This window comes from Cladophialophora psammophila, assembly GCF_000585535.1.
Source record: "Cladophialophora psammophila CBS 110553 chromosome Unknown aczJe-supercont1.36, whole genome shotgun sequence".
Classification (NCBI taxonomy): domain Eukaryota; kingdom Fungi; phylum Ascomycota; class Eurotiomycetes; order Chaetothyriales; family Herpotrichiellaceae; genus Cladophialophora; species Cladophialophora psammophila.
The window spans coordinates 48,406-71,855 of NW_006912957.1; the positions used below are offsets into that span (position 1 = coordinate 48,406).

At 48.2% G+C, this 23,450-nt stretch overlaps 9 protein-coding genes across 9 annotated transcripts; 3 read left to right on the forward strand and 6 right to left on the reverse strand.

The window, feature by feature from the left end:
• Positions 1–658: 658 nt before the first annotated feature.
• Positions 659–1,048, forward strand: A1O5_12663 (uncharacterized protein; the record flags this gene model as incomplete). The annotated part of the gene is made up of 1 exon (XM_007753232.1): positions 659–1,048. A coding segment is annotated over one exon (390 nt), but the record flags the coding sequence as incomplete, so codon positions are not given.
• A 1,201-nt stretch (positions 1,049–2,249) lies between these two features.
• A1O5_12664 (uncharacterized protein) lies at positions 2,250–2,586 on the reverse strand (the record flags this gene model as incomplete). The annotated part of the gene is made up of 2 exons (XM_007753233.1): positions 2,250–2,451; positions 2,531–2,586. The coding sequence occupies 2 exons, from the start codon at positions 2,584–2,586 to the stop codon at positions 2,250–2,252; spliced, it is 258 nt and encodes an 85-aa protein (XP_007751423.1).
• Positions 2,587–4,339: 1,753 nt separating this feature from the next.
• Positions 4,340–5,199, reverse strand: A1O5_12665 (uncharacterized protein; the record flags this gene model as incomplete). The annotated part of the gene is made up of 2 exons (XM_007753234.1): positions 4,340–4,537; positions 4,582–5,199. 2 exons carry the CDS (start codon positions 5,197–5,199, stop codon positions 4,340–4,342), a joined length of 816 nt encoding a protein of 271 aa, XP_007751424.1.
• A 1,425-nt stretch (positions 5,200–6,624) lies between these two features.
• A1O5_12666 (serine/threonine protein kinase) lies at positions 6,625–7,680 on the reverse strand (the record flags this gene model as incomplete). Its single annotated transcript, XM_007753235.1, has 2 exons — positions 6,625–7,044; positions 7,096–7,680. The coding sequence occupies 2 exons, from the start codon at positions 7,678–7,680 to the stop codon at positions 6,625–6,627; spliced, it is 1,005 nt and encodes a 334-aa protein (XP_007751425.1).
• A 263-nt stretch (positions 7,681–7,943) lies between these two features.
• A1O5_12667 (uncharacterized protein) lies at positions 7,944–11,148 on the forward strand (the record flags this gene model as incomplete). The annotated part of the gene is made up of 3 exons (XM_007753236.1): positions 7,944–8,325; positions 8,373–8,665; positions 8,713–11,148. 3 exons carry the CDS (start codon positions 7,944–7,946, stop codon positions 11,146–11,148), a joined length of 3,111 nt encoding a protein of 1,036 aa, XP_007751426.1.
• A 789-nt stretch (positions 11,149–11,937) lies between these two features.
• A1O5_12668 (uncharacterized protein) lies at positions 11,938–12,593 on the forward strand (the record flags this gene model as incomplete). Its single annotated transcript, XM_007753237.1, has 2 exons — positions 11,938–12,326; positions 12,374–12,593. 2 exons carry the CDS (start codon positions 11,938–11,940, stop codon positions 12,591–12,593), a joined length of 609 nt encoding a protein of 202 aa, XP_007751427.1.
• A 3,583-nt stretch (positions 12,594–16,176) lies between these two features.
• On the reverse strand, positions 16,177–18,305 carry A1O5_12669 (uncharacterized protein; the record flags this gene model as incomplete). The annotated part of the gene is made up of 2 exons (XM_007753238.1): positions 16,177–17,807; positions 17,867–18,305. 2 exons carry the CDS (start codon positions 18,303–18,305, stop codon positions 16,177–16,179), a joined length of 2,070 nt encoding a protein of 689 aa, XP_007751428.1.
• A 1,281-nt stretch (positions 18,306–19,586) lies between these two features.
• A1O5_12670 (uncharacterized protein) lies at positions 19,587–20,461 on the reverse strand (the record flags this gene model as incomplete). The annotated part of the gene is made up of 2 exons (XM_007753239.1): positions 19,587–19,835; positions 19,883–20,461. The coding sequence occupies 2 exons, from the start codon at positions 20,459–20,461 to the stop codon at positions 19,587–19,589; spliced, it is 828 nt and encodes a 275-aa protein (XP_007751429.1).
• A 1,286-nt stretch (positions 20,462–21,747) lies between these two features.
• Positions 21,748–22,758, reverse strand: A1O5_12671 (uncharacterized protein; the record flags this gene model as incomplete). Its single annotated transcript, XM_007753240.1, has 1 exon — positions 21,748–22,758. One exon carries the CDS (start codon positions 22,756–22,758, stop codon positions 21,748–21,750), a length of 1,011 nt encoding a protein of 336 aa, XP_007751430.1.
• Positions 22,759–23,450: the final 692 nt, after the last annotated feature.

The following is a 23,450-nucleotide window of genomic DNA, read 5'->3' on the forward strand; positions in this document are numbered from 1 at the left end:
AGCGGGATGTACAGAACTAACCCAGAAGATGGAGGAGCAATGTCGTATATTTGGGACTGTTGAGGCGCACTATTTGGATAATGAATCTCTCATAATAACACTCTACCCATCACAAACAAATTCTAACCATCTTAGAGACACAGTTACATATGATAATAGATGTCCCCTAAATCTGCTCTAGAGCAAGTTAGAATATATAATATCAAAATAAACCTTTATTTCTGAGGACCCTTTTTCTCGGTTCTGTTTTTGATATGGGTTACAAGAGGACCTAAAAACGCCCCGTACTAGCTGCTTTCGATTACGATCGGTTTAAGGAGGCTTTCGAATCCTTCAATGTAAGCTCGAGCGAATGTGAGATCTTCTATATTTCTCGAACCCCTCATAGACCTAAAATTTATGTTCCACCACAAACCATCCGCCTTTAAGACAGTTCTTTCCAAGCTCGACCGTTCAAATTTCAAACTTAGTCGCTAACCCTCTCCATCCAAGATGAGGACTTCCCACATATTCGTAATTGGCTTTACGGTTACGGCGTTCGGTCTTTCCGTGCTTTGTCTCCTTGCAGGCTCAAACAAATCATTTCTTCAGAATGCAGATTTCATGACAGGATGAGCACGTTGTCTCCCCATTCGTCCTGTCTGCTAAAATAATGTAGTTGAACATATCCCGAATCGGCCACACCAGCCTCTTTAATACTTCCGATGGTGATGGGGTAATCTTGGACAACCTTGCTAATGGCATCCAGGGGGACCTCAATGACCTTATCAGCGGTGTGGGTTCGGATATTGCTAATGCTCTAGATTTACCTGATTTCTTCCTAATATATCTCATGGGATATTGCAGAGGTATGTATAAGCCTAATGCAACAGCGTTGAGCCCGAAGAAGATTGTTGGCTGCTCTAACCACGCAGCATTATTCCACTTTAGACCGACAGAGATTATTAATTCTCATCTTCCAAATGTTATCACGCTAGAAGGCCTTCATTGGCCGACTGGAATCGAGGATATAGAGCGTGCTCTCAATGTTGCTAGCTCAGCGCATTTCGGCGTCCCGGAAAACCGTAAGGCCTCACTTAGTACGCAGCTCCCCAAACTTGACCTACCTCCCCATCTTTCCTGCTTACACACGAAAGGGCTGTCGTCAGTCATGTAAAGGATTGGCGATGGAGTAGATGTAGCTAGCTTGATCTTGGGTGACCACGGCGATTTCAAATGCTGTGAAGCCTAAGATCGTCTTCGGCGACACACATATAGTAACGAACAAAATAAGAAGGATAATAATTACCACAGTAACAGTCACTACAACGTCTGCTATCCCACCTCTGCTGAGGGGCTGAGCAGACCCAATGCGAGAGACTCTCTTCCTCTGCCCAGGATACAGTCTTGTTAATTATGACCCACACAGCCTCAAAATTCGCCCCCCACTCTGCAGTATCTGGCATGGCGGCACCAGCCCAAGTTCTACGCTTTTTTGGATGTTGCGGAATAATTGCAAGCAAGCTTTGAAATATAGGACGTTAATTCGCATATTCCTGCAGGAGAGAGACAAATACAATAATGTAATTCTATATCTTCATCTACGGCTAGCTATCATTAATACCAATTTAAGGGGGTCAGAGTAGGGCCTAAATTCGGGGCCAAAGCCTAAGTTAGTTGACCCAGTATTGGGTTAATTACTGCTTGGAGAAATAGTGGAGAGGGTTCCCAAAAACTGGGCACTCGAACTCGAAGGAGGGAAATATGGTAATGCACTCTAAGCGGCATTAGCCGGTGGTCGCGAGAAGGTATTGCAACTGCTCCTCGACCGGGGAGCGAATGTCAACGCTCAAAGAGGAGAATATGGTAATGCACTCCAAGCGGCATCAGCAGGTGGTCACGACAAGGTGGTGCAGACACTCCTCAAACGTGAAGCAGATATCAATGCTCAAGGAGGAAGGTATGGCAATGCGCTACAAGCGGCATTCGACACTAGTCATCAAAAAGTGCAACAGCTTTTATTTAAGAGAGGTGGCAACGTGGCTAATTAGGGTAGAAACTTTCAAGTCTTCTCCCGCACTTTGGCCAGATTCTCGTACGCAAGTGGGTGGATCTACCTCCGCTGGGACGATCATCTTGAGCGCTGGGCAGTCCGTCTCTAGTACTATAATTATATCAATAATAAAATACATATCAGAGAACGATGGGTTTCTTAACACAGCATCAGTTTCACCCTCGTTCCTTGCATCGGCATCTCCGACTTTTGTCCATTAAGCTGGCCAACAAGCTTTTGGAATGCCAAAAATCTCCGCCGTCGACCGCTCAAACGCAGCGTCGGCATTATAGCCGAAGGTCATGACACCGGCATCAGGGATCTGTTGGGGGAGGGAAAATCTCACCCAGAAGTTCTTCGATTTCGGGTGTGTCCAGGTGGTGATGGCGTCGCCGCCGAGGCTGTGGACGGCCACAATACTAAAGTAAGATTGTGGTCAACGAGAGATGATCCGAAAAAAGATAGACCGCAACGACCGGATCTCTAGGACAGTCTTACTCAACCGCAGGTGATGTCGCTGCATCTTGAGGAGCGTATAAGATAGATAGGGCCATGAGAAGCAGCGATCAATTCGTGAGGCTGTCTGCATGTTGACAGCAGAGCGCCACTGTGGCAAACCAATCAATCCACCAATGCTTCAACCGAGGCCTCTCTATAATAGCCTCGGTGCCACCGTTGATCAACAACAAGGTCTGGACAGATCTGGCCAGGTCCAGATCTATTCAGTGGATAGCTTCTTGCCACAGTGCAAATAGTACATAGACAGGCAGAGTCTCTTTGAAAAGCCAGAGGACAGAACACAATCAATCAGATGAATCCACTCTCATTCTGTATACAATACTGCACCATTAAGTACTCAGAAGTTAACAGGATTCACACCACAGCGAATGGTATGGTCGTCGAGCACTCGAAGGGAGATGGGTAGATAACAGATCTGTGCAGCACGAGGCTGCAGTAGCAGCAGCATCTTCACAGCCTCGAGCATTTCAGCCTTCAGCCGGTGGGCGCTTAGGCAGCTGGATGTAGAAAATGTGATCATGTTAGATATCACGTGTGGATTCCCGCTAAGGGTCAAGGCGGCAGGGGTGCTAGTCGAGTGGCGGTGGCTGATGTTGAAACTGTGGCTGTCATATTACCTGTCATTTCCACGCCGCCATCCACGGGTCGGTCTTCGGCTGTTTATTGATCCGGCTCGAAGTACCTGGCAGGGGATGCGCGAAGACGCAAAACAGCAACACAGACCGAGGACAGCAAGAATTAGCGGGTGATAATTCGTTATACGTTATATACAGCCTAATATTCGATATCTATCATCTCAGAAAGATAGAATAGCTAGAGTTGAGGCCTCTGTGCAGATGGCACGGTTTTCCGTCCCTCTTGAAGGGCCGGAGAAAACTGGTATGCGAAAGGTTAGGTGTAAGTATTTTATGGGAAGAATGTCAATTACGATAAAACAATGAGTCCGTAGCATCTGAGAGTATTCCACTGGATGACTAGGGTTATGGGTGGCGCACAGGACTGGATGAATGCGGGAAGTACCTGGTGTTCATTTCACCACGCGGGGCGTTTCACCACGCCGGGATGTCGATTATAAACAGGCAGAGTCTCTCTGAATAGCCAGGGGGACAGAACACAATCAAGCAGATAGATCCACAACTGTTCTGTGTGTAACAGTAGGGACTGAACTCAGGCCGCGAAAATCATGTCATCGTCGTCACGACTGGTATCATCCCCAAAACTAGTCCAGACTCCAAAGCCTGTCAACGGGCCCAGAATGGAGTCCTGGGAGGTCCAGAAATGAGGAACCTTTGCGTGGACCAGCTCGGCAAGCCCTTATTGAGGTCCATTTACGGAAGGTTAAGCGTCCGGGACCACCCAATAGTAGAAAGACCCGGAGTATACCCGAGTTTGTCGCACGACAAATTGCTTCATGACGCTCTGCTCTACGACAATTTACTCCATGACGTTCTGCTTCACGACGAGTTGCTTCACGACGAGTTGCTTCACGACGAGTTGCTTCACGACGAGTTGCTTCACGACGAGTTGCTTCACGACGAGTTGCTCCATGAGTTTTTGCTCCATAACGGTTTGCTCCATGAGTTTTTGCTACACGACGGTTTGCTCCATGAGTTTTTGCTACACGACGATTTGCTCCATGAGTTTTTAGTACACGACCATCTGCTTTACGACGATTTGCTCCATGAGTTTTTAGTACACGGCCATATACTCTACGACTGCTTTTTTGTATGAACATAGTAATTTTATTCTTATGCGGACTATGGACTCTTCTGAAATGTAATGTAATTCTCATAATTCTCCTTCCTCAGAGTTGAATTCTTTTAGCCATTGCAATCTCTTTTCAACTTTCGCATATAATACTGCATGCCTTTGACTGAATCTCTTGACGGTTTCAGAATAAGGGCTTTGGCACGTTTCTCGTAATATTTGGACAAATGGTTCTAATTCCGCTCCGGTATAGCCCGACGATTGGACATGTTGAGGTGTCTAGTCTCTTTAGAACTTGATCCTTACTTGGAAGGTTTACTTACCCATAACCATTCTCCTAACATCTCACGTGCAAGACAATATGCCACAGTAGCAGTAAAACTGGGTAAGCTGCTTACAAATCGTTCGTCTCTTAACGTTATTTCGAGGAGATAATGACCTAGGACAATTAAATTTGTATCTTCAATGTTGATTTTGTTAATCCTGTGTAGGAAGATACTCGGACCTGGCCAGTTAAGGTCATAGCCTAATCGTCGAAAGATATATGACTCGGCCCTAAGTACTGCTGGAGTCGGCTCAAGGTTAATAATTTCGATGATCTGCCGCGTTGAATGGTGAGGATAGTGATGTTCATATTTGACCGCTAAAACCAGTGAGGCTGTTGCGATGAGCGGCAGTTGGTTAGGCTCAACCTGCTCCAAGGACAAAAAGCGGTCCATGATATTAACTGTTAGGTATAAGACCTGATGGTTGAAGTTTAAGTAGTTCCAAACCACAATCAACCACTCTACTACTGTTGTTCGCATCCCCCAGTTAAGTTTGGGTTGTAGAGTCATATACTGTGGGTTCGGAACCATCTTGGTCTCTTTTTGTGTAAGATGTTCAAAATTTTCATCAGTATACTCGTCTTCTTCGGAGATAAGAGAACTTAGAGATGTCATTTTCTTCACGTTTCTTGCTCTGGTTGATTTAAACAGTATTAGACGGTAGGGGTTGTACAATCAGCCAGACTGAGTGGATAAATTATATACTTATATAGTATAAAAATAAATAGAATTATATTATGTAATGTTAAGGGGCTCTATTTCTAACCCTGCTTAAATGGGGAGACCCGCCATAGAATTAGGCCGTAAGACCCAGAAAACGGCACCCATGGTGTTGTATTCTGGGTCATTAAAGAGCTCTTGCGTTCCTGTTCTGTCTGTATCGGGTAAAGTATTAAAATCGGGGAACCCTTCACGTATACATAACATTAGAATCCGGGATGGTTTGTACTGGGCAAGGGCTGCTGCTGCAACACCCAGGCGGGCTGTTACAAAGACTGTTACGGAGACCATTACAGCCGAAGGTAGGAACTGGTTAGAGGAGACCTGAACTAGCCGGGAAGGACCTGAACTGGTCTGAAGGATTTCGCAGATCCAGTGCAACTTGGACCCGTGGAAGAGCCAAGTTCAGCGAAATCACGTGACGGCACAGTGTAATATGAATCTTCCCCTTGTGAAGTTCACGAGGCCTTTCTGGTCCGCTACTTGCACTGACGCCGATTATGAAAGGGCTATTGGCTTAAATATGCGACAACCCGGTCAAACGCTGAGCGATCTCTGAGAAAGGGAATTGAGATTTTGGAAGTTCCAGGCCGAAAAAGGCATCTCTCCCTTCGCGCCCCCTATTTTGGTCTCCCGTAATTCACTATTAAGACAACCAAGAAGGGGGGCAAGAATGCGTCCCTAGCACATCATTTAAGGGGCCCAGAAATTGTCCCTTTCGCACACAGTAAGAGAAACGCCAACTCTTTCAAAGAAGAAGTGCACCTGGCTGCACAGCCAGAAGCATAGCCTCCAGGATACACAGGAAGGGTCCCTTCATCTTCCCTGATACTATGACCAAAACCGCCCGGGATCAACCCAGGTGTCCTGTCTGTTATGCAGTTCGTTGGTTAGTGATTCGTTTGCCCTGACCTCTCCGAGTTCAAGCTCCGGATTTGGAGTCACAGTGCCTGCCCTCCCCAATTATCCTTAGGTCCCCATTATTAGTTCTAATTTCCCAAGTCCTAGTTCGAGACCTTTTCTAATTCTCTCGTAATGTGAGTGACTTTTCTTACGACTTTAACGATATAAACGTTATTAATGGCGTCTCGCTAGTTTCTATGTAATTGGCAGAAAGTCTGATAAGAGGGACTCTACAACTTAGCAACTCAATTTGGGGGAACTACGCGAGACCTAGGTGTGCACATTAATTTAACTTGAAGTCCGTGTTACGGAAGAGATAGAATATCCCAGTTCGTCCCCGCTACCCGCAGTGCACAAAATATATGAGGTCTCAGACATGGTGAGATCCTTTCCTTCGGGAGAAAGTCATGCTTAGTTTCAGTTAGTCGAATTTGCTGATCTTCTTTGAAGGTCTAGACTCACATTTTTCAAACCCTCCAGCGATTGATGTTGGGTGGCTCTGAGGAAATCTTTAATCCCCCAGCCTTCCTTCCATTTCCCAGGATTCTGCAGTCCCGCCGATTGAGGATCTAGTATATATGTTGTAGGCTCCATCAATTCCATCATGACAAAGCCAATAGTACGGATGTCATGTTGTCTGGTTTCTGCAGTAATAATTCGGTTTCGTGCAAAAGATTCTCCGATATTGGCTATGGCCATTAGTTGCGGTGGCGAAGAGCTGAACTTTGACTTACCAATCTTAACTGATCCGTCAAGGTTGAGCATTATCGTACCACAGCTAAGGTCACCGTGATAGTGGGAGAGATTGTCATGGATGTAAGAGAGACCTGCTACGAGCTATACTCTGGTAAGTAAAGACGAATTGATATGGGGACCGCCAGCACCTACCTCCTTGCAGATTGCCGCGATGTGGAAGTGCTTCAGAGGGCTTTTCAAAATACTGGTAACTTTGCGTAGTGATATGTCCATGGGCTCATAAATGATCGTTAGAAGATCACCATCAAAGTACATGTTAATAATGCTGACCACAGTGTCGCTCACGAACGGTCTTCCTAGCTGCGTCGAACTTGCATCAATACCTCTCAGTCTCTTGATCGCGACTATATTGGCCGATCTGTCATATTCACAAGCCATCGTGGCAGTGCCGGCCTGGTCAAGGTCCATGAATTCATGATAGTTCGTTCGAGGAGGGATGTGGACTTGATGCTCTCTTCTCTTTCTCTTGAAGACTGAAGCCTCGTTTGGATCATCATAGGGTGAGGCAGCTGTGGAAGGGCCAGCCTTCTCCGTTAGTAGTCGCTTTTGTGGAACCCCTGAGCCAAGTAAGGGATGGTCCCTGTTTTCTGAACTATCACCAGAGGCGTAATTTTCCAGAACGTCGACCTGTCCAGGCGCCGAAATGATTTCTTCTATAGCGGAGTCCGGAGTGCTTCCCGGAAAAATTGTGTCACGCCAACTTTTTGTAAATGCCATTTTAAGTGTATATTGCCACTAGAAGGTGTAGTACGCTGTAAATGCTGTTGTTTAGCTTTTCCTGCAAAAGCAAACTATTTAGCCCTTCATGTGTTCCCTTATTTGGACGGGGACGAAATCGATCACCTGGTTCCCGATTTTGGGTCCCCCCAACAGTCTGCAAGGATAGATCCTTCGAATGCCACCAGAGTACCAAGAGTCTTAAAAACCAGAGACCTCCAGACTTTGCACCAGCTCATGCAAAGAATTGGATGTTCTGAATCATGGAGACTCTGACAGCGAAAGACCTGCGGATATTCCGAGAAAAAAGCCGTGCATTCTGCGGATCGTTCAAGATACCACTAGCCAAACTTCAACATGAGCATCTTCCGGACAACCCGCGACAGCTTGACAAGAAGAACATCGCAAGGTTGGTTAACGTATTTCACAATGAAGGGTGTTTGCGGCGCCAGTCTGATAACTACGTGCCAGTACTAATGTCTCGGTCCGCTCTACCCAATGGACCTATGAGAACAGGAGACGACTTACAACTACTGGAACCAAGTAATACACTTGTATACTTGCACGGAAGACATCGCATTGAGGCCGCCCGTGAATTCTTCACCGGCAACGAAAGATGGTGGTCGGCTAACGTATATTCTGACGGTGAGGCTGGTCTGTGGATCTTGTTGTTCCTACACTAATGTATACAGATCTTAGTCTAGAAGCAAAGAACACTCTTCGTGAATATGACCCGAATAGCGCGAGATTCTACGACGGAGATATTCTCAGGCAGATTCGCATCTCAACTCTGCGTGACGATGAGGTGCAACGGAAGAAATGGCTTTCTAGGTTGACGGCCAGCAAGCAAGACTATGTCAGACGTTTAGAAGCCTTGCCTCAAGAATTCTTAGACAGCCTTGATGCACTGATTCCCTTCGCCGGGCTGTGGCCTGCGCTGAGAATTGGGACTTTCTCTCGTCTCTCAAACCTACATTGCCCCGAGGTCGGTGTTAATCCGTGCCATCGCCGAACGCACTAACGACGTCACAGGAGATCACACACTGCGTACGCCAGGTTGAGAAGACATGGGCCTTTATTGTCGGGGAAAGTGAAACTGACAGGCTTCTCATGGACCCCGGGACCGTTTATCATCTCCAAGGCCGCTGCCCAGGCCTCTCGTACGAGGACCGTGCCTTCATTCAAACACGAATGATTTCAGGAGAAATTTTTCCTGCGATTAAGGAGGAAAATCTTCGGTCACGGATCTTCGACCGAATCTGCTCAATGAAGCACATGATTGTGTCGACCTACACCTTTCTTGAAGATACCAAGTTCCTCGAGCCCGGAGCTAGGATATTGAAAAAATTGTTCCGGGGCAGGTGCAAAGGTTCCCTGCGTCAGCGATTTGCTTCTTTACACAATGGTGAGTCGAACATCAAAGTGCAGACAAGCGAATTTGCTTTCGAAGACCGGCAAGTATCATCAGCATCTGAGGCTTCTTGGATTGCATATCGTCAGCTTTGGCTCTTCGCTCTCCGCCGCTTTCCAGTCATGGACGGGCAAGCTCCACGGGTGGATGCTAGAAAGAAATCCACGTGGGAAGCAGGATCAGAACCTCAATGGTGGGTGGATCTGTCGCTACTCGCCGAAAAAAGCGGATATAGGCACATCCGCCAAATATTTCGTGACTACAAAGCAGCCGAAATCAGTTCTTTTGAGGGATGGATCCGACAACTCCGACCTTCAAACTATTATCAAGTTGATCAAGATTTAATTCAACGGAAGGCTAGACTGATGCAAAGCCTTCTCAGTGATATTCCGCGTCTCGAAACAATCACGACGGCTCCAGTCCTGACTTCAGATGATAATAACTGCAGACCAGACATATCAGACAGATGTGGCCGGCCGCGCACTTCCGTTTTATTAGATGATGAGGGAAACATGTTTTTTGACCATATCTATTCGACTTCGTACGATACTACTACTAAGCGATTCCTCACATCTTTTGCTATCACGCGTGACTGCTTTCGCAGCTTTTTCGGCGATAGGGAGGAGAATCCGACCTCACCTTCCGGTGCACCTCCTCCAAGTGAAGGTCATTCGGGAGATCAACAAGGGCGCGGGACACCGAATAACGCACATACCAACGCCCCTCTCAACGCGACAGCCTCTTCAGGCGCTCCTCCAAATTTAGGAAGTCAGGGTCCTCCTGGACCAGTTGGGCCTGCAGGGCCACCTGGTCCTTCAGGGCCTTCAGGGACTCAAGGCCCTGCTGGCCCTGCTGGCCCTCCTGGCCCTGCTGGCCCTGCTGGCCCTGCTGGCCCTGCTGGCCCTGCTGGCCCTGCTGGCCCTGCTGGCCCTGCTGGACCACCTGGTCCTTCTGGGCCTCCGGGAGTTCAAGGTCCTCCCGGCCCTGCCGGACCACTCGGGCCTTCGAGGCCTCCGGAAATTCAACGTCCCCCTAGACGTGCTAGACAAGAAAACCGAGGGCATTCGGTTGTTCCAAATAGGGGCAGTAGAATCCCGAAAAATAGGTCTATTTACGCTCTGGGCCAACCCGGTCCAGCCAAGTTACGAATCGAAAATGGAGGAAGTTCTGACGTTGCTTCGAATTTGGAAAACTCTCTTGTGCCCTATAACACCGAAAACTCTGTCATGCCCTACGATGCAGGAGGCGTAGCCCAAGAGCGAATCCAGATTGCGGACAAAGATATGGAAGATGTTGATGAGGCGGGTTCTGCTGCTTCCTCTCTATCATTCGACCACACCATCGAATACCTCCCAGACCATCAGCCATCAACGACTCCTTTCATAATACATGAACAGCATCGGGAGGAAGAAACGACGATATCTATCCAGGAGGCTAGGCGAATTCTTTTCCGAAAACGGGTGCGAACCACAAATCGGACATTCGCGGTTCTCGTTCCCACCGGTCAAGGCCGGTTCCGTGTTCATGAAGCCGATTCCACAAATATTACCTCGATGACAGAAGCTCTCCAGTTGCCGTCCGAAGCTTTATTTATCACCACAGATCGTGGGAAGCGGCTCAGGACAACTGCTGCTACTGACATTATTGAGGCAGCACGTTCACAGGACTTGAATACAGCGCTTGTGGTGTGGAATGGTAACCCTGCAGAACTTATCCGCCAATTAGAAGACCATAATGATTCCGAGGAAGAGTTACCTCACAAGATCGCCAAGCGCATTCATGTGGGGCAGGAAATTCTCAAATTCAACGCCAAACCTATTAACATTTCCATCTGGGACAACAATGCCTGGAAAATTATACAACAAAACGTCCAGTACGGCGATACTGAGACAAAGGTAAGACAATATCTGGAAAGGTTTAAAGGATATCAACCATTTGATTTCGAGGGCCGTCAGCTCTCAATTGAGGAATGTTTCAGCGGGGCTCAAAACGACCATCCCCCGACTGTTTACCTGGCGCTTCCTGCGGTAGCGAGCGCCTGTCTGCCCGACCTTTAAACCGCTCTCTCGATACGAGACTGAAGACCATATTATCCTTTTCCGGATGCACGCTGGATGTGCCGGCAAATAGGTAGCTGCTCTTAATATTTCAGCATTGATATTGCTTCCACCACATCTTGTATTCGCCCGGAAAATTGCTCCGGATTCAGCTGCGTCTTACAATCATCTGCCAAACCTTTCAGCTTATTTTCTTCGGTCGCCAGTTTTCCTAGTATCATTGTCTGGATTTCCAACACACATTCCTTTGCATCTAAGGCTTGTAAAAATTCCCAGTTTGACGGCGAACCTCTCTGAAGCTGGTCACGCTCCCTGGCTCTCTTCAGCTGATGCCGTTCCTTAGCTAGTTTGAGCTCCTCTACAGAACCTTGAAGATCCTTTGGGACGTTGAACTTCTTCCCTTGGAGTCCCTTTGACCCTTTCTGACCCCTACTTGCATTCACTGGGATTTTGAAAGGGAGTTTCGCGCAAATCTGCGATTCATGGGGTTGTCGTCCAGTAAATACCAACATTTTCGACTGACTTTTTAGGTAGAGATGGGTGCAAAGAATCTTCAGAGGTGCCTGCCAAACCCAGAGTGCTATCAGGAAGTGGGCTCTCGTGATTTTGAAGTTCCGGTTCCGGGCCCAAAAACGGGGCCCCTCCCTTCAAGGCCAAATTTTGGTCTCCTCTCGTTCACCCCCATGCGGGCACATTAGCTTAGAATGGGACCATCAGTCTTTAACAGCGAACAAAGACATCATGGAACTCTCACGTGGATCGTAACTCACCAGTTTACCTACGCAAGCCATGAGCAGCAGATCCAAGGATTCTTCGACACCCGAACTACACCCACAAAGTGAGGCGTGTAGGACTTACCAGGCACCTACCATGCAAACGCCGTATATGGTAATGTCGCTCCAGGCCATCGAAGCTCCGAAACGGGATAACCTTCTTGCTGCAGTTTTCTCCTGGATCACCCTTGCAGGCTTCATTTTTCTCCCTGGTACGTTTACTTCCTTGAAAAATTCTGACACCCTGGGTGAGAGCAAGAGTGGCCAAGCAGTGCAAGGCGCCGTCCAGAATATACCACTCCTGCCCCTGGCTGGTGTTTGTTATCTCGTGGGAGTCATTGGCTCTTACTGTCTGTGGCGGAGATGGCGTCGAAATTATATCTGGCTAGTGGGGCGGATATTCTTGTAAGTGTACCCACAGCCACGCAGAGCTAAACTTAATGTTATCACAGACCAGGGGTTTCCCATTCAGTTGTCGGCCTGGCCACAATGCTCATCAATGTTTATACAGCTCAGGATGGGTACTGGTCAGTGACGGCTAAAGTTAACATCATCATCATTGCGTTGTACCTTGGGGCCACATCCGCCCTGACTCTACTATACAACAACTGGCTTCTTGAGAAGATAAAAACGCCCCACGACAAGGAGCTGGCGAAGCGGCTTCCACGGTAGGGTCACATTAGTCCCACCGACGTGACTTCTTTACTTAGAGTAATTTTGAACCGATCGGTAGTACGGCGCAGGAGAAGTTGCTCACTGTGCGAAAGCTGGATGATGGAAAGTGAGAGGGTGTAATGCTCCCCATGGGGATCGGTCTATTGACGAGCAGGATCACGTCGTGGTTATCTGGTTTCAGGCCAGTTGGTATCTTATGGAGAGACGGCGCGGACTAACTTTAAGCCGTTGACGCCATCTGGTCGTTAGTTTTGCTTCTTTGTTTCCTTCTAATTGTTTCCTCCACAGGCATTGTTAATAAGCAATTGCAAATAGTTACGCACACCTGGCTTCCACCACTTTACCCTCACTCATTTGTTGGTGGCTTTTTGAGTTTTTTTTGAGAATGTGCCGACAAGCTCAGCCGCCCCTTCTTTGCCTTTTTCCCAAGAATTTTCTCCGAATCGCTGGATGATCCGTTGCCCTCGTCCATATATTTGCTCATACTGTTCGCCTCAACGCATGCGTGCAAACCTTCAACGAGCCAAGTGAATAGTGGAGTGAAAATGCGAATTGTCAAACGAACGCTGCTTTGGCGAAGAAGTGTGCAGATAGGAGGACCAGCAAAGAGAGCACATGAGGCAGATTTAATACAATGCTGAGAATTTTTCGGCATCCTGGGATACCGAAACGCTTTGTGAAAGATCATCTCTGAGCGGGACCAAACTTTTCGCAGGCATGGCAATGACCGGTGATGGTACAATGCACAGGGGTTCGGCTCTCTCCATTTTGCAAGGACAAGGGCTCCAAAGTGAGATTTTCAGGGGCCTGAAGAGAGCACGAAGGTGCCTACTCGATCAAGGCGAAGCAGAGAATGCTCATGATTATACAAAAGAAGGAAACCCTGCGAGAAGGATGCCTAAATATTCCCAACCGGGAGTCGAGACCTCCGTCCCCCCATCCTCCGTTATTCCCTGGAAACCAGGCACCCTGGAATCATGATTTGCTGATCCCGATGCTGTCACTCATCCCTGTCGCAGTATCAGCCCGTGGCAGACATCGCTGATGCAGCAAGGCAGACTCTAGATACTGCTACTGTCAACATAACAAATCGCTCCTTCCGACAAGGGGCCAGGAGCTCGCGGCTACTGCGAATGCCCAGGTGACTTTCAAACCTGCAGCGCCACAATGCTCGCCGAGGCGTGACATATGCTATCTTCCACCTCACCCACGAGCCTCTGAGGACGGGCAAAAGAAAGAAAGCTGCGCCCCTTCCAAAAGCTCTCCGACCCTTCCAGCCCACAGCGAGCTACTTCAAGGGGGGTCGAGAATGTTGCGGATTGTGGACACGCCTGAGCTACAGTCGTAAGCGGTGTCACCTCCTCCTCCTCCTCCTCCTCCTCCTCCTCGCCTCAGCATCCCTCATCACTATCCCCCTATCGAAGCAGCCCCGGAGCCTAACCGCCGGGTAAGCGAATGAGCCAGCCCAAGCTTGAGGGGCCGATTACCTGAAGGACAGAGTATCAGTTGTCATATTGTGCTCAGGAGGTCATACCTAAGCGGCTTCAGTGCATAGCCTGGACTTGAATTGTCCAGACTTCATGTGTCTCCTATGTCTCACAGGATTTCTAACCTCCGACATGGTAGCCAGCATTCAACGATGACCGGAAAGGGACACCCCGACCCCATGATCTTCGTTCGCGTCACACAACGCAAACGGGAAGTGTCGCAGCGATCAACAGCCATCTAGAGGAGTCTCTCAGATGGTTAGTTCCTGCGGTATTGCCGGGCAAGCCAACATCCTCCCCATCCCATCTCCTGAAGAAGCTAAGTCTTCCCTACAGCCACATCACAAAAATTGCCTCACTGCTTTGGTCAAGGATCGCAACGTTGGCCACGACAGCGCTTGTTGCAGTTTGCCTTGCATCCGGCTAACAGGTGGAGTTTGTTCGAGTGAGCAGGAACTGAACTTGAGGTGTATCCAATTCCAGTGCTCTCTGTCTTTCCTTTTCTTTTCATCTTCATCTTCATGTTTCTTCACTCCTCCGCGGAGGCCAGCACCATTGTATATACCGGGCTAGATTAACTAAGAATTACCAGGACAATGAATCCTATGACCCTCCGCGCCCATGCCGCTGGTACGTATGATGTGCTGGTATCGAAGGTTGTGTCTATTGGCTAATCTCGCCTCGTCCCAGAACATGAAATCGATGAAAGCGAGTGCGAGAATCCTCCTGAAACCGAGGATCTAGTGAAATACCCCGCTGCCGGGCGAACAGTGATTGTCCTCAGCGACGACAGTAACGACGAGGTGAGTGTATAATGTTTATGAATTGCACATAATCTGCGTAATCCACGAGCTGATGCTGAACTTTAGCAGCGCAATCCTCCACTCAATTTGTCGGCACTGGGCAGTCTTAGAGCAATGTCCACAACCCAACGCGTTGGACCCGCTCCGAGAAGACGTACTCTGTGGAAGAGGTTATCACGATACTCGTTGCAGCTCCGTGGCCCCGATGAGCAACACTATCGCAATTATAAGGAGGGATACGGTCATGATGACCAGGTTCACTCTAATAGCCATCGTGACCTGGCATTCAAGCACTTGCGAAGCCAATCACCTTCATCTGGAAAGGGGGTTGATGGCTCTGGTTCAACTTGTTCAAGCGCCTCTAAGACAATTGTTGACCAGCATCCCGACGATGCAAAAGGGGCGAACAGCCAAGAGGAGTGAGACCAAATCCAGCCGTGACATTCCACCAAAATGTGTTGGAGTCCCTAGTCTTATTGAACTCTTGGATTTGCGCTCGGTCAGAGCCGTCAAGACTTGACCGTGTCCGACCGGAGTAGAGCATATCTTTCAATTACAGACATCATTGGTCTCTACCGAATCTGTCAGCGCCACCGGCGACAGCATCTTCCAGACGGCCATTCTACAAGCTATCGAGAAGTCCACACTACAAGCGACACGCCTATCGACACTAAGGGGAGCGAAAAGGAAGCGAGAGAGCTTCTAATTGAAGCAAAGACGGACCGCACTTAGCGCCTGCTCCGAAGTTGGCGGGATACTGGGTGACACTATGGATTTGAGAAGATGGACAAGAGTTAGGGCATGTCGGTTGCAGGAATGCTCGGAGATTATGTCGAAAATTGAGGGTCACCTGTTCACACACCACCAAAGGCACACACTCGAGAGGAAGGATGCCGAGGATCGTTTTAGCATCCTTCCTGCGTCCTCAGCATCTTCACCGGAGGCGGTTCATCGATGCCAACGGTCTCCGGACGCCTCTGTGATGTGCGAATCTATCAATGGAATCACGACTGCGTGTCACTTCCACGTTCTCGGCGGCAATGACCCTGACTTATCACTCATCGTTAATTGGCGAACTTGGCTCCGTTTAAGTACTGACAGCTACGATAATAATAAAAGTTTGCACCCAAACAACTCCTATGAACCACCCATCGGAACCTGCCGATTCTCAGCGCCATCAAAATCGAATGGAACGATTACAGAACAACAACTAGAATGGTGTCTCATCGCAAGCCGTACCAACTCCAAAATCAGTGGCAAAGTAAACATCCGGGCTGCCATTGAATCCAATTATGTTGTAGAGGATGAGTTTTGGGGTGATGGGTTGAACTGATTCAGGAATTGCAACAATTTAGCCTGCATTTCCATTTGTTGCTGCATTTGTTGCTGCATTTGAACTTGCATTTGCCCTTGAAGGGTTTGTTGGTTTTTGATTTGCTCTTGCATTGCTGTCAAGTTTCTCTCGACTTTGGAATCCATCGCCGTCAAGTTTCTCTCAACTTTGGAATCCATCGCTTGTAGGCTTGCTTGAAGTGACACCATGGAACTTTGCAGACTAGTCACCACTCCCTGAAGGGCGGCATCGTGGGATGCTGTGCTTGTGGGAGAAGACTTGAGGTTAATCAGTGAACCTGTACGCCCCCCGTGTAAAAGATCCCGCCCCAGATCGGTACCTGTCGGCACGAAGATGCCCTTAGGGTCTATATCCCATGGTGGCGGAATGCTAATGGCCTTGCAACATCTCTCAATTGCCTTCTTTTCGTCTTCGGTCGTTACTTTCCTGAAGTGGGCTCTAGCCATTTCCGAAACTTTGCCGTCTTTCCACAGAACAGCACATTGCGTATCCCCGGTTCTGGGCTTCCCCCCCACCGCGGTTTGTTTTCGTGGTTTGGTGGCAGTGAATAACAAGCGTACATAATTATCCTTGTCCCTGTAAGTGTACACCGGCGTCTCTGGGTCGCCTGGATCAGTTTTCCTCTGGTATGGATTCGGTAGGCCAAGATAACTGTTCCTGTTTTCGCTGCCAATTTCGGAGCCGGTTTTGACCATGAAGTAAGGACTCTCCTGGGTCATCACTGTGAATTCATACCCGTAGGGATCTTTTCCCTCTCTTGAAAGAGCTTTGTAGGACAAAATAGTATCTCCATCACTCGTCTTATATGTGCTCCAGTCCATCTTCAACCAGAGTTCCAAGACCTCTGATTGAACCTTTTTCACGGCCTCTGGAAGTTCTTGCGTGGTAGAAAATGGCTGTGGAGGAATTGACGTCTGAGCCGGTGCAGGTTGAGCAGCAGGTGCAGGTTGAGCAGCAGGTGCAGGTTGAGCAGGTGTAGGTTGAGCAGCAGGTGCAGGTTGAGCAGGTGCAGGTTGAGCAGCAGGTGCAGGTTGAGCAGCAGGTGCAGGTTGACCTGTTGTAGGTTGAGCAGGTTGTGCGGTACCTTGTCTTTGTAAGGGTTTGAATAAGTCCAAGTTGATGTTCCAGTCCAAATACCGACGGCGGTCAATAACTTCTTTTAAGACATTATGATGCCCTTCAAGTTCCGTTTTCGCACCTTGATCTTCTGGGTTCTTGATGAGGCGCTTAATGGCTGGCCTAGCATTCTGATATGCTTCAGCAAGCTCTGCATAATTGATGACCCATTGATCTGGCGCAATTTCGTCTTTCTCATTTTGTTTCCTAATCTGATCATTTAGTTCATCCAGATGTTTGGCTGCCGCCTTAGATGCGGGATTTTTCTGCAGCTGGGCGAGGGCGGGTGTGGCTTGCTGCCAGATCTTAATGATGAGTTTGTGTGGAGCGGGAGACTCCATTTCAACTCCATCCATTCCTTTGTTGTTGTCCTCCTCATCGCCGTCCCACTCCCTGACTTCTTCAATTTGTTCATCACCAACGCCCAGTGCTCGACCCGCAGCTAAGATCTCTAACAAATGAGGTCAGGACAGGAGCACAGAAGGTACCGGAACTGTGGTGTTCACTTACTCTCGAAGGCCTTTGCAGCATCTTTGTGTGTGCTAAACTTAGGGTTAGCTTGATTTCCACGTTCGTTAACTGCATCGAGGATAGCTGTCTCTTCCTCGTAGGCATTTTCATATTGGTCTTTGATTCCCAAGATTTTGCGATGCTCATGATCACCACATTTTAGCACATCTTCAATCACGTCATCATTTACCTCATCTGGGTGCGGACGTCTTGAGGTAGAGAAATCACCGACATCATTGTTTGCAGCTCGGCGTGCCTCCTCATCTCTTGTCTGGTCACCTTCAGTCCTGGAAGCGTCTGGCTCTTCACTTGCTCTAGGGGTGAAGAGACCACCCACCCCTAGAGTTGCCTCGCCTGTTCGTTTGTGCGTGTCATTAGGCTTCCAACCATCGAGAACTGAAAGGGCTGAGTCAATATCTCCTCTAGTATCGGAGCTCATGACGAAGATTATTTTCTTGAGTGTCGGACTGAATCTTTCTTTTACCTGAGCTGACTGTCGCATGCCTTTTTTATACTTACCAACATTATCCCGACTCGAGGAGGAGGGACAGGGAGCCCTCCGACTTTCTAGAGGCCCATTTCAGGGAACGCTCAGAACTGGGACGTCCCGGATCCCATTAAAGGCCTGTTTTAGGGCCTCCTTGAGGGGCCCGTTTTCGGGTTCACGGCATCAGAGGTAAAGCGTAGTTAAAGTTATCTTAAGTATTGCACCCAAACCGTACTTCAAAGAGAGCTAAGGGAAAAAGCTAACGCATGGGGTCCGGAAAGGAGCAGAAGAGACAGATTAAGATTAGCACTGCGGAATAAGATTTCCAAGTTGTAAGGTTCATGTTACAAGCTGTAGCGAATGAAGTTGTACCTATGCTCAGCGTTGCTTCTAATTTGAAGTGAAATGACCCGAATTATTGCAAGACCATAGGATAGACGACCCCAGAGCTATCAAAATCTCGTAACTGTATCTTACTGTAGAGCTTGGTGTTAGAAACAGCCTTTCATGCGACCTGGGAGCGGGATGCTTCAGGGAAGGTCTGCCGGATGTGGCAGCCTAGCAAGACATAGGACCAAACAAGGCTGGGTCACATGATGACAAAAAAGGGGAATGTACGCTATGTTGATATGGTGGTATGCTACATATCAACATATCAACATACCATCCAAGACTTCCTGTTCAGGAAGTACCTCACAACTATATAGCTACGCTCATTTTCCCCCAGATAGCTGACACTCTCTTTGTAACCAATTTCATGTTACCTGTTGAACTATACTGTTCCCAGTAACAACGAGTACTCATACCTTGCGTTGCCTAGCCCAGTTCATACTAATCAAGGATCTCTTACTGAGGAGCCTAACCCAGTTAGGTGATACAGCAGCAGCTCTAACACTTTGTTACATGGCCGATGGTATAAATATAGTAAGGTGATCAACGGACCCAAAAAGGAGTCACCTGTCGCGTATGCTAGGGCTGCCTCGTTGTAGAATTAAACTCAACATTCCAAAAGCTCTGCTGAGGCTCCTCTTTTAACTTCAAGGCTCTATTCAACGACCAACCCCCTCCACAAAAAAAAAAGAGCTCTGGGCTACATGTTCTTGCTATATTATCAGAGTAAATGAGTGTAGCACGTTTGATATATCGACGCTAGAACCCTCGTTGTAAAGTCTAAGCAACCTTGACCACAGAAGTAACGGCAATTAGGAACTCCAAAGAAATCAACTCCGTGCGTTAGGAAGAGCATTTAGACGACGGTACACCGAACGTCCTTGTGGGTGACTGTACCGTGGTACTGCTACTTGGTTTGAGTTTTTGTAAGCCCTTTTCCATTTCCGCGAATAATGCCGCATGCTGTTCATTAAACATTTTCATGGTTTTCGGATGATGCTCTTTTGGGTTCTGGCAGATTTCCAGCAGAGTTGTAATAGGCTCCTCAAGGGCCGACCTGGTATACTGTACTGATTGGACATGCTGGGATGACTAAGTCCTATTAGAATAGCATTAGACTGTGGATAGAGCTTACTTACCCAGGGACCTTTGCCTAATACCTCACGTGCGAGACAATACGAAGCAGCAGCCATGAGGCTCGGTAGTTTACCTATAAATCGTTTGTCATATAGCATCGCTTCCAGAAGGTACTTGGCCAAGACTTTTGGGGCTTCCTCGCTGCCATCGACTTGGTTGACCTCGTCGAGGAACTGCATTGGGGTTGCTGGAAATAAACTGCCGCCAAGTTGCTCAAGAATGGTCTTTTTAGTTTCCGTGACCTGGGAATGGTGAAAAAGGCCGATAGTATCCTGAACATTCATCCAAGAACAGCCATTAGCCCCTAGTGTAGCAGCCAGTGCTCCAGCCGCGATACGGGGAATATCTCCATGCCTGGTTGGGTTTAAAGCCATAAAGCGATCGAAAGTGTTGACAGTTTTATGTAACGTATCCTCACTAAAGTTGCAGTATTTGCGAAGTCGGACGAACCAAGTAACCACTATAGATCGCCCCTTGGCGTCAAGTTCTATTTGCCGAGAGAGATAGTCTGAAGGTGGGAGTTGGTCTTCAAAGATCTTATCCCGTGGTTCCTCCTGCGGTTCGACTGGCTCTCGATGCATCGTCGCTTGTAAATTAGGGCCTGACTTGATCTCGCCAATAAGGGGTGCAGAAAGCCTATGAATTTGTGCGCGTTAGATAGATCCCTATTCAAGCGAAAGTGCGAATGGGTGATTGAACTTTTATGGCTTATATCGGTATAGACTTCTCACGCTCTTTTGGACTTCGATACGTGGACGAACGGTAGGGTTGCTCAACTATGACTTCATTTATCGTAGGTATTGAGTTCGGATCTTTGCATGACTTATGTACGACCTACGAGCTCATAAAGATATCCTGAACGGGTAAATGGAGACATGATTTTGGACCCCGTTTAGGACTCCTCCAAGGGGTCCAAGTTCTGGGTCCTGGATCTTGAATTTGGGGTCCTCGATGACTGTAGCAATAGACCATATTCGGACCCCTTACCCTCCATGACATAAGTGCAGTGAACGACGAATTACCTCAACCTGGCTACTCGCACACTATTTGCGTACCCTAGTTTCTAGTCACTTCTCCATCGCTCTTTTAATAACGCTGCTGAAGAGGAACATCTCTCGTCTAATCTGAGACAACAACAATATCCGAACATGTTTTGTTTATTCAGATTCGGACTGGGGCAATATAGGAGTTCACGGAGGTACCTATTCGAGGAAGAGGAGGATTTCCCAAGCCGCATTGTGGAAATCGCACCAGGATGTCCGTGCCTGAGAAGGGAGAATACGACGATAGTGCACGTTCGCAGGCCCAAGGAGCCTTACTTCACTCGATCTGCTGCGCCATCACCGGAATCCGATGGGGGAGATATCGCCAGCAATTTTGAAGAAAATTAAAGAATAGGTGTTACAGAATCGAAACTGGTCGAATACTTCCTTTAGAAGGAGTCTTGTTCGTTCCAGGGTTGATGGAAAGTTTCGGCTGCGTCAAGATGTTCAGACGGCTTTTGACATTAAGCTTCTCCTTTATAGATTGTGCAAAATGACGTTAATCTGAAAGGGTCAAGGATTCTTTCATGTACGGACCGTCATTGACCGCATCCAACAAGGACGGCCGCTAAATCACAAGCTTGAACACGGATGAGACGACAGAGGACGAGAAGGGGGAGGAATATTTACTGACTATACCCTGATATCCCCTCTGCCGGGCAAGGCAGAACATATAGTGGATGATACGTACTATAAGTTGACAGTACTTAGATAGTTCTTGAGAAATAAGGGAGGGTGATGTAGCCTAGTATAGACAGCACGTTAAGGTAGCCGGTATGGATTGAGTGTAAAGCAATAGATTCTAATAACTATTCAATTAATTCCTATGTCCGTGCAAATGGGTCAGTGTTGAATGCAGTGCGAGACTCGAAGTTGGGCACAGCGGCAATTTGAGGATCCTGCTGAGGCAATGGGTTGGAGTCCGTCCCTTGGAAAGGTCCCCCGACTATGTCAAGGTCGGAGCAGCTCGTGTAGTACTCGTCTTTACCATCAGGGAGCCCTGGAGTTCCGGGCTCTGTTGGCCACTGCCACACCCAATATAAGGTGTATAAAGGACCAATCGGTACGTCAGTCGGTATGAGGACATCAGTTTCACACCACTGCTCGTTGACGGATCTAGGTTGGCCAGGAGTTAGATTAGGGTATTCCTCCTGGCGAGCCACGGAGACGTCGCCGTCGTTGATTTGATAACACCGGCCGTCGTCAAAGTTCTGAGCTGTGAGTAGTCTACCTCGCCGATCACCCCCTGCGCCGTTCGTTGTCCATTGAAGAACCTCCGTCAGCAGGTCGTTGTCCGTTGGCTGGCTAGTGCCGAAGACGAAGACTATCCCGGCTCCTTGCGGCTTGCCAGGTTGGATTTGGGGGAGGGTGACGTGGCCGTTTTCGAGGTATTTCATGGCGATATAGACTCCGGGTGATGCGCTTAAGCGGGGGTAACCGTTCGTTTGATTGGCACTTCTTTGGGTGGGTGCGCATACAAGATCGGAGTCATCCACTCTGGTTCTTCCCGAAGCTAACGGTGGCAAAAGATATGTCATCATATCATCGTTAAAACCCGGATCAGAGCGCGAGACGTAGCCACGAGGGTAACCATTATTCCCAATGAAGAACCCATTTTCAACTACCGTTAGCTGTTCATTCCATGAATGGGCAAAAGCTCGGCCAAGCAACGTCGTAGTGAGAAAGAATATCGAATGCATACTGGCTTCAATATCACAGTCCTGAAATTTCTCAGGTAGGACCTCAGACGAAGAGGAGCCCCTGGCGCCGGCCTTGCAACCTTGATGTATTTCATATTCAAGGCCCAATTCTGCACCCCTTGACGAGACCCACATTCTGGGACTTCTAACACGTCCATACACAACAGCTGATAACATGGGGAAACGGGAGTCCCAGAATCGGGCCAGTCGTAGCATTGAGCGACGTGAAGTATTGGTTCCAACTCGGTTTACCGTCTTGTTTAAGTGCTTTCAGCTAGGGTGTCAGTCAAATGGACGAGTCCCCCCAACAGTCACAGGACTTTCTTCTCGTGCGTCTACTGATTGACTGTTCGCATGGAACGTCCGAGTTATCAGGCTTCACTACGGGCTGGGTAGGCAGCACCAAGGCGAATGGTTACATATGCAGTTGAACCGAGCGCCGCTCTAGTGAAGAAGATTATTGATAGAGAAGCCGAGAGAGCGGACCGGAAAGCTTCATATTAACTACTGATGCCTTTCGGTATCCTAGGATTCCGAAATGCCTTGCAAAATATCCAACCTCGGATGGGTCTCAACCTGTTTAAACCTGGTATCGACCAATGAGATTCTTCTTCGAACGGACAAGAACGGTCACGAGATTTTTAGGTCTAAAACTTAAAAGGCTGAGTCTCGAAGGAGACTCTGCCTGTTTATATACACTTTGGCCTATGATCCGAAGGCCATTCTTGAAACCTCCTATTCCGTCGTCGTGCTATCGCAGAACGGCGAGAACAACGGTGTTGAGGCAAGTGGCGCAGTTGGTGAGACGCTAGCGTCTTAGGCGGTTT